This window comes from Manis javanica, chromosome X, assembly GCF_040802235.1.
Source record: "Manis javanica isolate MJ-LG chromosome X, MJ_LKY, whole genome shotgun sequence".
NCBI classification, from domain to species: domain Eukaryota; kingdom Metazoa; phylum Chordata; class Mammalia; order Pholidota; family Manidae; genus Manis; species Manis javanica.
In genome coordinates, this window is record NC_133174.1 from 92,503,719 (window position 1) to 92,518,990 (window position 15,272).

General features: G+C 44.1%; 2 protein-coding genes across 19 annotated transcripts in view; one reads left to right on the forward strand and one right to left on the reverse strand.

Annotated features, from left to right (window-relative positions):
• ARMCX3 (armadillo repeat containing X-linked 3) overlaps nucleotides 1-14,664 on the forward strand; it is a 43,553-nt gene extending 28,889 nt beyond the window's left edge. Inside the window, exons 6-9 of one of the 7 annotated variants that reach the window (XR_012127543.1) lie at nucleotides 7,240-7,306; nucleotides 11,797-11,963; nucleotides 12,169-12,233; nucleotides 12,769-14,663. The gene's annotated coding sequence lies outside the window, so the exon portion shown is untranslated. Of the gene's footprint in view, nucleotides 1-7,239; nucleotides 7,307-11,796; nucleotides 12,234-12,745 lie in introns of all 7 variants that reach the window. The other 6 variants (XR_012127541.1, XR_012127544.1, XR_012127540.1 and 3 more) reach the window with 6 other exon arrangements.
• Nucleotides 3,197-7,643, reverse strand: ARMCX2 (armadillo repeat containing X-linked 2). 12 transcript variants are annotated; one of them, XM_073227959.1, is made up of 6 exons: nucleotides 7,518-7,643; nucleotides 7,191-7,261; nucleotides 6,851-6,869; nucleotides 6,238-6,301; nucleotides 5,846-5,924; nucleotides 3,197-5,485 (listed from the first exon to the last, which is right to left on the reverse strand). In XM_073227959.1, the coding sequence occupies exon 6, from the start codon at nucleotides 5,368-5,370 to the stop codon at nucleotides 3,601-3,603; it is 1,770 nt and encodes a 589-aa protein (XP_073084060.1). In that variant the 5' UTR covers nucleotides 5,371-5,485; nucleotides 5,846-5,924; nucleotides 6,238-6,301; nucleotides 6,851-6,869; nucleotides 7,191-7,261; nucleotides 7,518-7,643; the 3' UTR covers nucleotides 3,197-3,600. The 12 variants fall into 12 exon arrangements, with proteins under 12 accessions (XP_073084060.1, XP_073084059.1, XP_073084061.1 ...); XM_073227958.1 differs by having other exon boundaries at nucleotides 6,851-6,922; XM_073227960.1 differs by lacking the exon at nucleotides 5,846-5,924.
• Nucleotides 14,665-15,272: the final 608 nt, after the last annotated feature.

Consider the following 15,272-nt stretch of genomic DNA (forward strand, 5'->3'; position numbering starts at 1 on the left):
ATCTTACAAGTAACAGAAAATTGAATAACCTTGCTGATAAAGAGTGGAAACAAGTGCAGCTCCAGAGACTCCAAGAGCAGGAGTTTGTGTCACTTCATCCTTGTGCTCGACCACTAAAATTACAGCCCTGTATTCTCAGTCCTCCCATTTATCAGTTCATATGCTTAAAAGAAAAAGAACAAGATCGCTTCCTGATCCAATTGTTTATCCAGACCACCAATAAATTAAAGCAAGGAAGGCAGTACTGTTCAGTGTAAACATGGTTGTGAGAACTGTCGCATGTCACCCATGTCCTGGACATACAATTTAAAAGGTAAAAACTATAGTACAGAATGTTTAAGGAAATGTTTCCACAGTCACATTTCAGCAATAATAGAACACTATACAGCTGGTGCTCAATTCCTGGTGCCTGTTGTTATTTTACTAAGTCAAATCTTCTCAAAGAAATCTCAGCCACCCTTGAGTATGCTGTTGATCTTTCACATGTGATGTTATTGAAGACACAAAAACTCAGACTTTAGGAAAAGAAATATTTGCCTATTGTGTGATTCTTAGCTCATTCATAAAGCCAGATGACATATCTCTATGCATGGGAATAGGTTTGATCTGAAGGGGATGGAAGTTTCCACTGCTAATTAGAGCAAAGGAAGCTGGTTGGATTACCTTAATAGCTAGGATCAAGCTAAGAGATGCTAATGCATCCATCTTCAGTACAGGAGCTCAGATACCACCCCTACCTTACCTAGAAGAAGATATTTCTATTCCAGGATTGATATCTTTTTAGCTTCTCCTTATTAAGGGTTCAAACCATCTTGGGTCTAGCCTCACCCAGGATCATCTTATTACCACAGCAATGATATTCTTTATTACATGGCCGTGGGTTCAATGTCAAAAACTGAGTAAGATCAACATTAGGCTTGAGAGTCTTCGGTCCGTTCTCTCCTAAAAGGAGAAAAAGGAAAAAGGCCTTAACTTTCCTTTGAAAGATCCACCACTGATCTTCTCAAAAAACTTCTCAAGTATTATAAGCTGTCAAGCCTGCAGCTGTGGATGCAAGTTTTCCAAAATTCTCACTTCACTTGAAAGCTCACATTTAATTGTTGGTGACGAACACTGTCAGTTGTTTTCCTTGTAGGCCCACCTCATTCATTTCCAAGAAAATGTCTGCTCAATAACCAAGTCTGAAAAACCATGGTTTTGTACCAGTTTTTCAAGTAAAAATGGTGTTCACAGAAAAGAGCAGCTAATTGAGGAAGAAACTCAAATGATTGTGCAAAGACTTTTCTTCAAGGCAACCTCTGGAGCAGAAGTGTTTTGTGTACACTTCCTATTTTACCACACCAAACATTAAAAAGACATGCACTCAAGCAACAAGATTTAATAAAATTTATAATTTTATTATAAAAGACTCCATTAAGGACATCTTAAAATCAAACGATTTTTAAAAAAGTTTTGAGTGTGTGGCTGTAAAGAAATCAATCACCACTGGTACAGTCTGGGGACACTTGATCTATGGTAAGGCATCAGAAGTTTTACCCACCGTTACTTTTGTACCATTAGTACAAATGTCAACACACTGAAAATAGCAGATAATATGTTAGTATTGTTTTGAGGATATTTTTGACTTTACAATTTCAGGACCTGTAGTGGTCTATAGACTACACATTGAGAGCCACTGATGTACAATATAACCCCACTTCTGTGTAAAAATACAGAGATGACATAATAAACATCAGAAAAATTTTTCCCAATTTTCAATTGCAGGAGCCTTTCTTGACTGATGCCGCAGGTTCTTACATATGGTGAATATCTTTTCATGCCAGTAATATGGAATTATATTACACGTTTTAACAGTTGTGCATTTTACTGTGTGGACATACCACTTACTGTTTAGCCAATTCCATACTGTTTAGAGAGTTAAGTTGCTTCTAATTTTTCTCTTAGAAACAGTGCTCAAATGACCATTCTTGGATATTCCTCTGTGTAAAATTATTTGATTCTTTCCTTAGGTGAAAAAAAACCCTATGAATGGAATGTTTGGCTGAAAGGCAGGTATAACTTGAAAGCTTCTTATGCAGATTATCAAACTGTCTTCCATATAAATTGTATCAATATATAATACCAATCTGTCCCTTTCCTATGTGGCCCCCTCCTATGAGTCTCTATCTCCATCCTTGCCACAGTCTACCACATATTTGCATAAAAATAAGGGTTTTGTGAATGGTGTCAGGGGAGTAGGCTGGGTCTGGAAAATCTCTGGGACCCTTTTCATTTCCTTCTTTCATTGCTTCAGTGGGCCAGGGAGGAGAGGTGGGAAGATGCATCTGCAATTAAGGGAACTCAGGGATGGGGGTGGGATTCCCATAAAGGCCTCACCACTACCCCTCTTCTAAAGGAAGCAGACCTGGGCCTCTAACCCTAGGGGGAAAAAAAAACACCACCACTCTTTGCTCCAGGAGTCATTGCCTCACACTGCTTTTTTCTCATCATTAGAAAGGGTAATTCACTTTGGCATTACTTGGTCTCTAGAATTGCCCAAGAGGGTTTTCTCTGTCAGGGCCTGCACCGGTTGTACAATCCTCCCTGTCTGTTGACCTACAGCTAAGTCAGGCAGCAGATCTTGGTGCTTTTTGGGGGGTAAGCATCTCTTATCACCACTATTCCCTAACAGTTATTATAGTCATCACCCTATTTCGCTCTTCGTCTCATGCTTGGTTTATCATAGCTTACTTAAAAAAATGTCTAATTTCCAGTCTCCATGCCTGATCCCATCCTATCTCCAAGCTATTTTGCACATTGCCACCAGGTTACTTTTCCTTTTGTCAAAAACGCCTAGAAACTCCCAGAATATGACACGATTTCAGTATCTCAGCTTGGCATTCAAGCTCTTTTCCCAACTTTCCTCATCCATATTTTCACCTTTTATCTCTCATCATTCCTCTTCCCACAGCTTTCATTCCAGGCAAACCAGTTACCTTTCTATTCAAGCCATTTTCCCCTTCTGGAGTGCCATGTTTTCTCATGCAGTCCTTCAGGGCCCAGCTTATGTGCTTTTCCTCCTTGAAGGTTTCTAGCAACTTGTTTCATTTAACCAGATGATGTCTATTTGACAGTATGCCAAGGTACTGTTAGTAATCATTTTTTATTTATGTACTTATCTCTCCGGCTAGATTTAAAATTCAAGCATGAGAACAAATTTTTATCATTTGAAACATACAACTTTATTGATGATACACAAATGAAGTCTTTGGTGAATAAATTCAAGTCAAAACAAATGATAGAAGTGTAGGCTATTTATCATGGACAGGTTCACTGTCAATTCACATAGAGGAACAAGTAAAAATATTTCCATTCAAGCAGCACAATTAAAGTCACAAATGTGTTTTTAGTACAAGAGGACTATTTATTTGGTATTCATAAAATGGTTCAGCTTAAAGCTGGAGACTGTCACAGATAACATCACTCTGGATGATGCATTATTTAAAACTGGCAGCTGAAAGGATCCCTTTACTATATGAGCAAGTGGAAAAGCAGTAACTTTCAATTTTTTTTGCTCCCAGACTGCAATACGTTTCAAGTCTTTTGAGGGCACCTAGCCAATCAGAATTTGTCCACTAGTTTTATGACTTTCACTTTCACCAAGAGATCATGGTGATCTGCTAAGGCTCGAATTTTCTTAACACACACTCCAGATGTAGTGCATAAGTAAAAAAGGGAACCTTTATTGAATTCTCTGTAGTTGAATACTTCTGCTCTGAGATTATCATAGATTATCTCAAATAGGGTTAGGGCATTAATAAGAATTTCTGATTCCACATAAGAGTTATAGAGGGAACTAAACGATGCTGGCACTTGGGTACTGAGCAGTTTTTTTAACATATCTGGATTTTCAGCAAAATTCGAAAGTATTTTCAAAATCTCAACCTTGATTTTTCCACCTCCCTGAGATAGCAAACGGAAAAAGTTTGCAATGGAATTGACAAGCAGGTGCTGGTAGTCATTAGTAATAGTCATATTTGTTAAAAATTTTAGTCCAACTACCTGTACTGCGGAGTTCAGGTTAGAGGCCATGATATCATCCATCACTTTATTCATGTATACCTGAAGACGGCCTTGATTTTCATAATTCTCACTCAGGTTATTCATGGCCATTAAGGCTTTTTCCTTAATGTGGGGATCGGTTTTGTTGATCATATTTGCAATAATTGGGAGGCCTCCCAATTTTCGAATTGTGTCTTGGTTGCATGAATAATTGGCATTGTTGCTCAAAGTAAGCAAAGCTACTTGTTGGATGAAAGGATCATCCGATTTTTGTAGCAAAGCAAGTACTTTCCTGAGATCTCGGACACCCAGAATCTCATCAATTTCATAAGGAAAGGGGCGCTTCTGCATGGGAGGGGGTCTCCTTCCTCTCCCTCTCTGCTGAGTATCAGGCTCAGAGTCTGACTCCGACTCTGTGTCAGTCCACCCAGACTCCCCTTCCTCAGAATCAGGAACCTCTGCCAGAAAAGCCTGTCCCCCATTAGCGGAGGCTGCCGCAGCTGCCGCAGCCCCATCCCCAGGGCGGAAGCCCAGCCCCAATTCATCTACTTCAACCTTGTTTTTCTTGCCCTTGCCCTTGCCTCCAGTCCGGGACCTGGTTCCGCTCTTGGCTCCACCTTTGGGTACAGCTCCCGTCGCCGACCCGGTCTTAGGTATAGCTCCAGTATGAGCCCCAGGGGTCGCTTTCTTGGCAGAGGCTGCTGTTCTAGGAGACCCTGAAGTCCCAGGGGCCTCTGCAGCCCCGGGGGATGCTGCCGCCAACGCAGTAGGCGCTGCGGGTACCAGAGCCTCCGCAGCAGCCTCGGGAGGTGCTGGCGCCCCGGGAGGCACCCCAGGCGCCTCTGCTAGGCTAGAGGCTTCTGCCAATTTGGGAGCCCCTGCCATTGTGGGAACCTCTGCTTCCCCGGGTGTTGGAGCCATTACAGAAGGTGCTGAGGCCCCAACTACTGGCTCCGCCTTAGGCGCAGCCCCGGCTTGTTCTGCTTCCTGGCCCTGACTTCCTGCCCCACTCTGAGGTTCAGCACTGTGTGCAGCTGGGGCGACTGCCTCAGCTCCAGTCATGTCCAGAACAGAGGCATCATCCTGGGCCCTGTCCTCTGCCCCTGGGCGAACTGGGATTGGAGGACCGAATCCAGGCCCAAGGTCAATTGTGAATCCGGCCCTTATCCCAGCCCTAGCCCTGGCTCCAGTCCCTGCCACAGCCCTGGCCTTGGGCAGTCTCTTCTTCATCTGGTTTCTTCCCCTGGCGTATTTGTAGACACAGTACCAGGCACTAGCCCCGATCACTATCCCCGCGGCTACACAGCCAGCATCCCGAACGCGGCTCATGGTGCAGCTGGAATAATTCTCTGACCGAGAGTGTGCAGCTGACTTGCCCAAGTGGGATGCGTCACGTCTGGACCAGGCACTTCAGCTCAGGCTGGGGCTGCAAGCTTAGCAGGACCTGGGGTAGAGGATAGAAATGAGGCTTAGGGCTCTGGTTCACTTCGTGTTTAACCAGGCCTGCTTGCAGGAGAGTTTGGCACATAATGCTTGGTGGTTGGGCTAGTACCCAGAACAGGATTCATGGCCTGTGTGTGCGGATTCAGGGCCCTGGTTGTCCAACATTTCCTACATCTTCATCCTTAGCCTGCCTTGCCCAATGCCAACAAACACAATTTCCAAGCACCTTAATGGGGGATGAGAGGTAATAGGGACATCAGGAAGGCTGGTGGAGAGTGGGAAAGACAGTAGAGATCCAAGATTCTTCTCTGATCCCCCAACTTCCACCCCAAGGGTCTCCAGATGGTGCTCATGCACATACCAAAACCTGCTGGGAACAGGAGCACTTTAGTCTCTTCCACCAGGCATGTACTTGTACAGGGCCCAAAAAGCAGACAGACCTGCAGAGAGATCCCAGAAAGGGCTTTTTTTTGGGTCCCTTGGGCCTTGGTAGATTCCACTTCCTTTCCTAATTTGAACATCTGTGGGCCAATTTTCTCCCTCTCAGGGCTCCTTGTTCCTTCCTTATCTTCTCTTCCTGGACCACAATGCCACACCCCTTTCCCTGCACCAAAAAGGACAGGCCCTGGGCAAATGTGTCTTGTAAACAGGGAGAATATGGGGGAAGAAGAGTCTCTGGTTCCAGATTCTGCTCTGGTTTCTGCCAGTCCCACATCAGGTGTTCCCAGACAGACTACACCCCCCCACACTGACCTCCAAGGATTCAGGTCTGCTTCTCCTTCCTTCAGTTTAGTTAGAGCTTCATCCTAAGGACAGACTGAAGGGCAGATAGACAGTAGGCATTGGAGACCTAGGTCCTGGTGAATGGTAGATACCCAGGACAAGAGTCCCCATAATTGCATTCACATGCAATTCACATACCAGGACGAAAACGGTTCTACCTCTCAATTCCCTCAACTCTCTTCCCCCCATCTCACATCACCCCTCCTGCACTGACTCCCCAAGCACTCAACCCCTCCTCCCCTTTGCTCCGCCCCGCCCATCCGCCATTTCTCGGGCACACAGCCACACCCCTTCTCCTGCACCGAAGCGGGAGGGGGCGGGGCAAGGGTGCTGCGAAAGCGGGATGGGACGCGGAGCAGGGGATTACCGCCCAACAGTCTAGTGTCCCCCGCCTAAGACCACCGCTCCTTCAGTCCCTAGTCCCCAGGCTTAGCATGAGCCTGCAGAACAGGAGCCTGAAAAGTCTGCCCTTCCGGTTTGAGGGTCGTGACTTGCCACTGTTTCTCTGCTCTGGGCTCCGCCTCCCACCCCCCACCCAAATCCCCCTCCCACCCCGTAACCGCCATTTCTCCCGCCTGCGTACCCGAACTCCTGGTGCCGGGCTGAAAAAACGGGAGTGAAGGGCTGTGTGGGCCGGAGTTGTCTGGAGAGCAGCCTGGGAGTTAGCACGGCGGTTTAATCCCGCATTCTCTCAGAGTGCCCCCTCCTGTGAAGCCCCAACAGCGCCAAACCCGCCATCTCCCCTCCAGAGGGTGGCACTCCCATTTCCCAGCACCCCAAAGGCGAGGGGCCGGCCGGGGGAAGGGGAAGGGAGGGGCAGTGGTCGGGGAAGGTATCCGGAGAGTGAGGGTGGGAGTGAACTGGCTGGATTGTTTCCAAATTGCGTTCCCCTCCTGTCACCCTTTCCCAACCTCCCCACTGGCCTTATATGCGCTGCCACGTTATTTCTCTTCCCTCCTCCTCTCAAAACAGGACGGGATGTTGGGTGCGGGGCCTGAGTGCCAAAAACAAAACCAGAAAACACTGCCTGGTAGAGGAGGTAAGCGGAATCTCCGCAAGGATGTCTTGAGTCTTTACGTTTCCCCTCTTCCCCTCTCCCCGCCGCCCACCAAAATGAGCTGCGACTCCGCGCGGGGTTCTGGAAAGTCGGCCAGGAGCGGGCGAGGCGGAGGCGCCCGCGGCCTCAGACTCCTGCATCTCTGGGTTACCCCCTTTCAGGGGTGCCAGGCCATGCCCACCCTCACACCCACCTGCCCGGATCTGGGGGAATTTTGTCCTCCTCCTCCTCGCCTGGGTTAAACGCACGGCAGTGCGCAGCGAAATAGAGTTGGTACCCAGAGGAGGCCGGGGGACGGCGGTCCGGGCTTTAAGTACCTTTGCTCACGTCAGCTCCTGGTCACGTGAGGGCCGCATCGCCAGTAAGCTTGGGTCCCCAATTTCCACTCCCACCAAGAGCAGGACGAGACCTCTCCTTTACTCCCACTCCCACCACAGCCCATCACATAAGGTCCTGCCACTCAGTTTTTGCCTTTGTAGTCTCGAGGGCCAATAGAAGCCCCTTCTCCCTAGGTTAGTATTTGCCTTTCTCTGGTTACCGAGGAGAAGATGGACACTTCTGGAGGACTATTGACAATTTAACTTTTTTTTGTTGGGGACTTGTCTCATCTCTTCCTGGGCAACTAGACATGCTCCCCTCGCTCCATCTCCAATCCCCCATTCAAGAGGGCCCATCATTTTCCTTGCTTTTGGGCTCCTGCTCCAGCATAGGTAAGATGCAGAGTGTCAGAAAGGAGACAAAGTGTGGGACTGGGGTCTGTACTTCGGTAACACTCCCCTGTTTTGTTTTTAAAGTTCTCACCACCCATTATTATTATAGTAAGAAAATACAAGGAAACAAGAGTTTGGTGTGAGAAGCAACAACAAAAAAAGAAGGCATGTTTTATAAAAAAGATTTCCCACTAACATTGGAAGACATCATTAATTTTCATTATTTTTTAATGCATAGGAAATGAATTCTATTGGCCACATAGGAAATCATTTCCAAAACATGTTAAAGTATTTGAACATCTAAAACTGGAATTTTTCTCAACAAGATAAGCATGCTTCCATATGATCTCCATATTGATCCATGGAGAGCTGTTCAGTTGTCTGATCTTATTCATTTTGGACAAATAATATCCTACTTTTCCTCTTCTGGGACAGCTTTTAAGTTGGATTAATAAATGATCCTGTCTTGTTCTGTTAGAGAAACACATTTATTTAATGTTCACAAACCTTTGCTGACTGCTGTGTGAACCTCCTGTAATTTGGTGGCTTTAACTATGACAGTTTTGAACACCTGTCCCTGGATTAGGTTCCAGCTTTGTGATTCAGCTCTGGGCAAAAGGAAGAGCTTTTGAAAGAGCCAAAGAAATGATGGATGTGAGGGATGCAGAGATGGACAAATCCTCCTTGTCCTATCAAGAGAAGGGGGAAGGTGCTGCCCCTCTTCCCCCTCCCATATTCCAGAGCCTCTCATCCCCTGCAATCAGGCACCTAACTCTGTCGCTCACTCCAGAAGTATACATGAACAGGTGACCAAGGTGGTAAATGACATTTTTAGTCAGGTGACCAACCAGTGTCAATGCCTTTGGCTTCTTCCCTCCTTCAGAGGTAACTGGGGAGGACAGAAGGGATTGGTGCCCCCACTTTCCCCTGCAGCTGTGGGCTTCCATGAAGCCTGGAGGAGTGACTGCTGGGGGGAGCACCCAGGTCTGCCTGCTCTGCCCTCCTCCAAGTTAATGGTGCTCCTAACATTGCTGCTACCACCTGGCCTGAGAGATGCAACCTGCTGGGCTTCTCTCCTCTGGCCTCCTTCCTGCAAGGCAGTTAGGGAGAGCCTAACCTTACCGCAGGTCCCTACGTGCAGCCCAGACCCACCTTGGTGCTTCCTTAGCCGGATGTATGCACGCACAAGGTACTCTCCCCTCAGACCATACTGATTAACCTAGAGCAGGCATTCTCAGCTGGCCACCTCTGTGGTCTACCTGAAACTGTACAAAGGGTTTTGTTTGTGATTGTATGTGTGGTCTAGTGCTTTTTAGTTTTTTTTTAGGACTAGAGGTCATTGACCTCATCAGTTTCTCAAGGGGTCTGTGACCTCTCCTCCAGACATTAAGAATCAATACAATGGCCTAGAGAGTCTGTGTTATAGATAAGAGCCCAGATTAGGGTTTTTTTTTCTGGTAATAAAAGTAATATGTATTAGTGGTTAAAAAATATTCAGAACAATAAGGAAATATATAAAGTATCCAGGGAAAGAGCTCTGGGATTTTTTCCACTCACAGCCACTGCTGATGATTTCCAACTTTCTTCTTATGCACATGTTAGTAAATGCATTTGTGCTTGTAAATCAGCTCCAAACTGAGGAACAATAAATAAATAATCAGCATTTGGAATTTGTATTGTAATTGCAGTAAATTTGCAGATTAATTTGAGAAACATTAACATCTTAAAATCGAGGGTTCCCTTCAGGTATTTGGTATGTCTCCATTTTGCTCAGATCTATTTTATGTTTGTTAATCAGATTTTTTAAGTTTCTTCAGCTAAGTAATTCTATAACTTGTTAGGTTTTCCCTAGGTATTTAGTAATTGTTGCTGAAATGCTATACCTTTTCCAGTTAGAATTTCTGATAGGTAATTTTCTGCTTAAGGAAAATGTTTTACTATTATGTGTTTATTTTATATCTGTCAATTTTTGTCATCTGTTTTATTAATTCTAATAGTTTTCAGGTGAAACCTTTTTTTTCAGGTATGTATACATCATCACCTACAAATGATGATTTTTCATTTCTTTCTTTCCAACCTTTATACCTTTTTCCCCTTTTCTGCATGTGTTGCATTGACTAGAATCTCCAGAACTATGTTGAGTAATGGTGATGCTTGACAGCCTTCTAATCTTTTTATTGAAGTAAATGGGAATGCGTGTTTTGTTTTACCATTTGATGTAACTTTTGCTGTTTCTGTCATAATCTCCCCTTTTTTCTAGGTTACTGTCACTTATGTTTACCACTAGTGCAAAAAAAGCAGTACAAAGAAATCATGTCAGTGAGTGGAAGCAAATCATAATTTCTGTGGTATTGGTAGCTCACCAGGAGTGAGGAAATCCCCCAGGTCAGAAGAATGTCTGACATATTTTTCATCAGGCAGAGGATATTTCCTTTTATATCTGATTTAATTTAACCAAGAATGATTCTTTAAATCATGCATAATTCTTTACTGCACAGATGAAGTTTCCTCCTATTCCTATTTTGCTAATAGATTTTTTTAAATTTAGGAATGGTTGATTAAATTTATCAAATGCTTGGATTGTAAGTAAGGCTTCTTTTCTTCTTCAGTTTGCTGTTGTGATGAATTATGCAGATAGACCAGACTCCCTGTCACTGCAGTCTCCCTATAGCTTGCTCTCAACATATCTCCAAGTTCAAACTCCCCACTGACTCTAATGAAGTATCTGGCAAGTCCCTACTTTCTGCCTCATCTTCTACTGCTCTCCCTCTAGCTCAGCCATCCTGGCCTCCTAGAACACACTAGGCTTGTTGCCTTCACAGGACCTTTGCATTTCCTTGTCATCCTGCCTGGGATAGTCCTTCCCCAGATGTCACCATACTTAGATCCCTCACTGACTTCAGGCCTTTACTCAAAGGTCACCTTTCTAGTGATTCCTTTCCTGGCCACCATCTCAACTTTTCATGCATTCTTTTCCTGCCTTTAATTTTTTTCTTTTTAGTACATATCACTAATGATGTCCTGTATATTTTGTTTGTTTACTTTGTTTGTTGTTCATCTCTCCCAGTAAAATGTAAGGGCCATGAGATTAGAGATTTAGGTCTGTTTTACTCACTGCCATAACCACAGTATGTAGAACACTGCATAACATGTAGTAGAACTCAGGGAACGTGTTGAATAAATGAATGAATGGCTTTCCAACATTGAACTACTCTTGCATTCCAGAAATAAAGCCTAGTTGGTTATGCCAAATTAGCAGATTTTCACACTCTCAGATAACTGGCTAAATCAGGGTCTTAAAAAATTAAGATTGCTTTGACGTGCTAGGTTATTCAGATCAACCTCTTCTTCGGGACAATTTAAAAAGCTGGATGAAATATAGAAAATATTGATGAACTAACAAAAAATGAATAATAACTAGACCAAAATCAAAAGGCAAGAAACCAGAGCAGTACTTTGTCATAAAATACACGTAACATAAAATTTATCGTCTTAGCCACTTAAAAAAAAGATTTCTTTGAGTGGCAAGGGTAAAACTCATTTTGCAGTGAGAATGATTGTTTATGATATATGCTTTTTAAAAAAAAGTGAATCTTTTTCTTTTTAGATAAAAATAGTTTGATCATATTTTCTGACATTAAAAATAATGCATATTTGTGTAAAAAAAAGAGAAGGAACAGAATAATGCTAACAAAAAATGACAAAATCCATTCCTACTCTCTTCTTCCTTTCCTAATACCCTTTCCGCTTCTGCATTTCCAGGTATTTTCTGGGCTGCAGGGGTGAAGATTTGTGATCCCAAAGAAAAAAGCTGGGGTAAGAAGAGAAAAGGGTGGGACCATTCCCCCAGAGAAGCAGTAGAATTGGCCAGTAGTCCAGGAGAAGGTGATGCCCCTTCCAGTATCAGAGAAGGACAACACGTTTGTTGGGTATGCAAGGACCAAAAAGCGTGACAGTCTCCTGTGGGGTTAGGAGGGAGGGGGCGGGTCGCCCTGTGCTTTGCTAATAATAGGAGGGGAATTTAGGATCCAAACTCACCAGGGATGTAGCCTCACGTGACCAGGAACCTTTGCGCTGAATCTTGGTCCAGCTAGCGCTTCCTGCTCAGGTAACCAGCTCCCTGTTTTCTCGGAGGTGGCGTGACTGTGGGCAACAAAGGAGGAGAAGGACCAGGAGGAAGCCTTTCCTGATTCCTGTAGGTCAGTGTGAGGGTGTGTGTGCTGGAGACCCCTGGAGTGGCGGTGGAGGGTAGCAGCACGATTTTCAAGTTTGGAAGAGCTTCCCTGTTTCCCCATGGGGACACCCAAACCCAACATCCTTTTCATTCCATGCTTTGTAAAAGGCAGGGCATTGCCCGCAGCAGAAATGGTTGGTGTTGATGACTTGAGAAACGGAGGGGAGGAAGCGGTGGATTATCGGAGCGGGGCAGAACCATGGGGGACTGTGAAGTGAGAGACCAGCCTGACAACCTGGATTGGGGAACAGGGAAAGGTTGGGGTTTGGACTCACATTTGCGTGTTGGTGTGTTCACCCGAGCACTGAGTCCCCATTGTCCCCTGTTTGTTCCTGTCTGGTTCTGGCTTCGGTCAGTGCATGTCTGCCAGTCCATCTATCAGTAGTGGGTTGTCGATGCAGTAGGAGAAGCCCAGCACCTCATTTCCATCTTCCCTCTCCCCCCACTGCCCCGCCCGCCAACCTCCCCATCCCTTAGATCCAGCTTGACTGCCATTTCAGACTCCAACCCCAAGGCGCTTTCACTAGCCTGAGAGAGACCCCTGAGACACTCGTACAGTTGTGACATGGGCCGTGCTCAGAGTTTGGGCTTGATGGCAACTGGACTGGCGATCGGGGCTGGCAGCTGGTACTGCATATACCAACTAACCTGTGGTGGAGAGCAGAACAAGAAGAAACCAGCTGATTCGAAAGATGTTAATCCTGCCTACAAAAAGTTTAGAAAATATAGAAAACTATAAGGAAGAAAATAAAAATAAGCCACTAATAACTTCCATTCCTTGTCTTTCTCCCTGTGTAAGAAATGTGGATGTGTGTGTTTAACATTATTGCAATTACCCTTTTACACCCTCCCAGCATTATTTTTTTTCAGGTTACCTTGCAGGGTATGCCTTTTATTAGTTAATGAAAATGCTTCCTAAGCATTCTTTTAAAGGATTGTTTCACAGTAACAAAATGTAGTAATTACAATCTTCCACTTTTGCTCGCCTTTCATGTACCAAGTATGAAAATTAGTTCTTAGATTCAGGTATGAAAAGAAATATTAGATGTTTTTACTTTCTAAAAAAAACCCCTCCATGGGGGTGCAAGTTGTAGCGCTCCAAAATCTTATGACTATTGACTATCTACGGTTAAAAGAACATATGGGATGTGAACAGATCCCAGAAATGGGTTGCTTTAATTTGTCTGATTTCTCTCAGACTGTTCAAGTACAGTTGGACAATATCCATCATATCATAGACAAATTCTCACAAATGCTTAGGGTGCCTAACTGGTTTTCTTGGCTTCACTGGAGATGGCTGGTAATTATAGATTTGCTTAGTGTATGTCACCGTATTCCTATTATGTTAATATGTGTGCGCAAGTTAGTAGTTTAAAACCTATACATGCTTAAGGTACTCTACAAGAAGATATGTCAAAGAAATAATCAATCCTCCCATGTTTTCTTCCATATGCTACCTCTATAGCTTTTCTTCTTCCTTCCTAATTACAACCCTTAAATAGAATTCGTGCCTCATATCGAATTTACCGAGCATCATAATTCCTCCAGGTGGTAAAGATACCTCGAGACAAGTGCTGGGCATAGAAGCCACAGGGCGTAAATCTGCAAAGAAGTAAAAAGCTAACCTTTTCAAACAATATGGCTTCTCTCTCACTTACCAACCTTACATTTCCCTGTATGGCCCCGGAAGATGACTGGTTAGCCAGAGACGGGTAAGATTCCTCAAGGGAGGAACAACCTAAGACAGGCACAGTCGCAGGGGGGCCATCAGGTGAGAAATCGGGGAACAACAGTGGTGAAACTTCGAACCTCACCCCCCCCCCCGTTTTGAGAGAAAGCTTCTGCATCCATGGATGTTTTATTGCCCTTGTCTAGCTCGGATTAGCACATAGTCTACAGGCACACACCTGATCATCTACAATTGCTCTCTTACAACACTAAACTATGTTTTCTACCTTTATCTTGCATCTACCTACCACTTCAGCAGTTTATTAAAAATAAAAATAATAATAATAATAAAGGGAGAAATGTGGGATCCACATATAAATCAAGTATAAAAATCAAACAAATATTCATATTTGACCTGATTGTTTATAGTTCATAATGCATGATCAAAACCGAAAGTTTCTGTGATGAATGCCCTTGTACTGTTCACCATGTAAGAATTTATTCACTATGTAAGAATTCGTTCACCATGTAAGAACTTGTTCGTTATGCTTCAGAAGATTGGAGACTGACAAGAACTAGGCTTGAGATGGATTAATGATTGTGCATTGAGCATTGACCCCCCTATACAGAATTTTATTGTTGTTAACAACCATTTGATCAATAAATATGAGAGATGCCCTCTCAAAAAAAATAAATAAATAAAAAATAAATCAGTGCATGTATATGATATGGTAAATGATGGTAAGTGCATGGAGAATAATAAATCAGGGGAACTGACAGTGTTATATTTTTATTATAAAATTATAATTAATATGCTTACAAAAAACAAAACTAAACTAAACTAAAACCCCTCCATGTAAACTAAAGTCTATACAGATTTCTGCGGTGATGTTTTCCACACTAGTTATAGTTGCGCTATTCATAATCCAAGTTTTCAGATAGGCCAGTTAGGCAGCTTCTGTGCCACGCCTGACATACAGGGCAGGGGGATTTGGTGAGGCTGGAGTCCCTGGGTAGGATCCAGCATCCCAGATGCATCTTATGTCCATTAGCCTTGAGTTCCTACTCCTTTTTCTGGGCTGTTGGGGAGCAGGCTATAGTAAAGTTCCATCTGTTCAAGAGAGACCTCTTTTGCTTTCCCCTCCACTGGGAGGACAGATTTCTTCTCAGCGTGAGGAAAATCCCTCACTCCCCAAACTCTGTTTATTCACAGTGGATTTGGAGTTTTGGGGAAACCTGGAAAGGCCTGTCATAATCTTTTTCTGAGGCAAGGAAGTACAGAGTTGGCTTGAATGAGAAAAGTAGAGTGGAACACACAGACAGATGTACAGATGAA

Excerpts from the sequence above, each read along its gene's own strand:
- ARMCX2 (XM_073227960.1), bottom strand. The coding sequence starts at position 5,370 with ATGAGCCGCGTTCGGGATGCTGGCTGTGTAGCCGCGGGGATAGTGATC.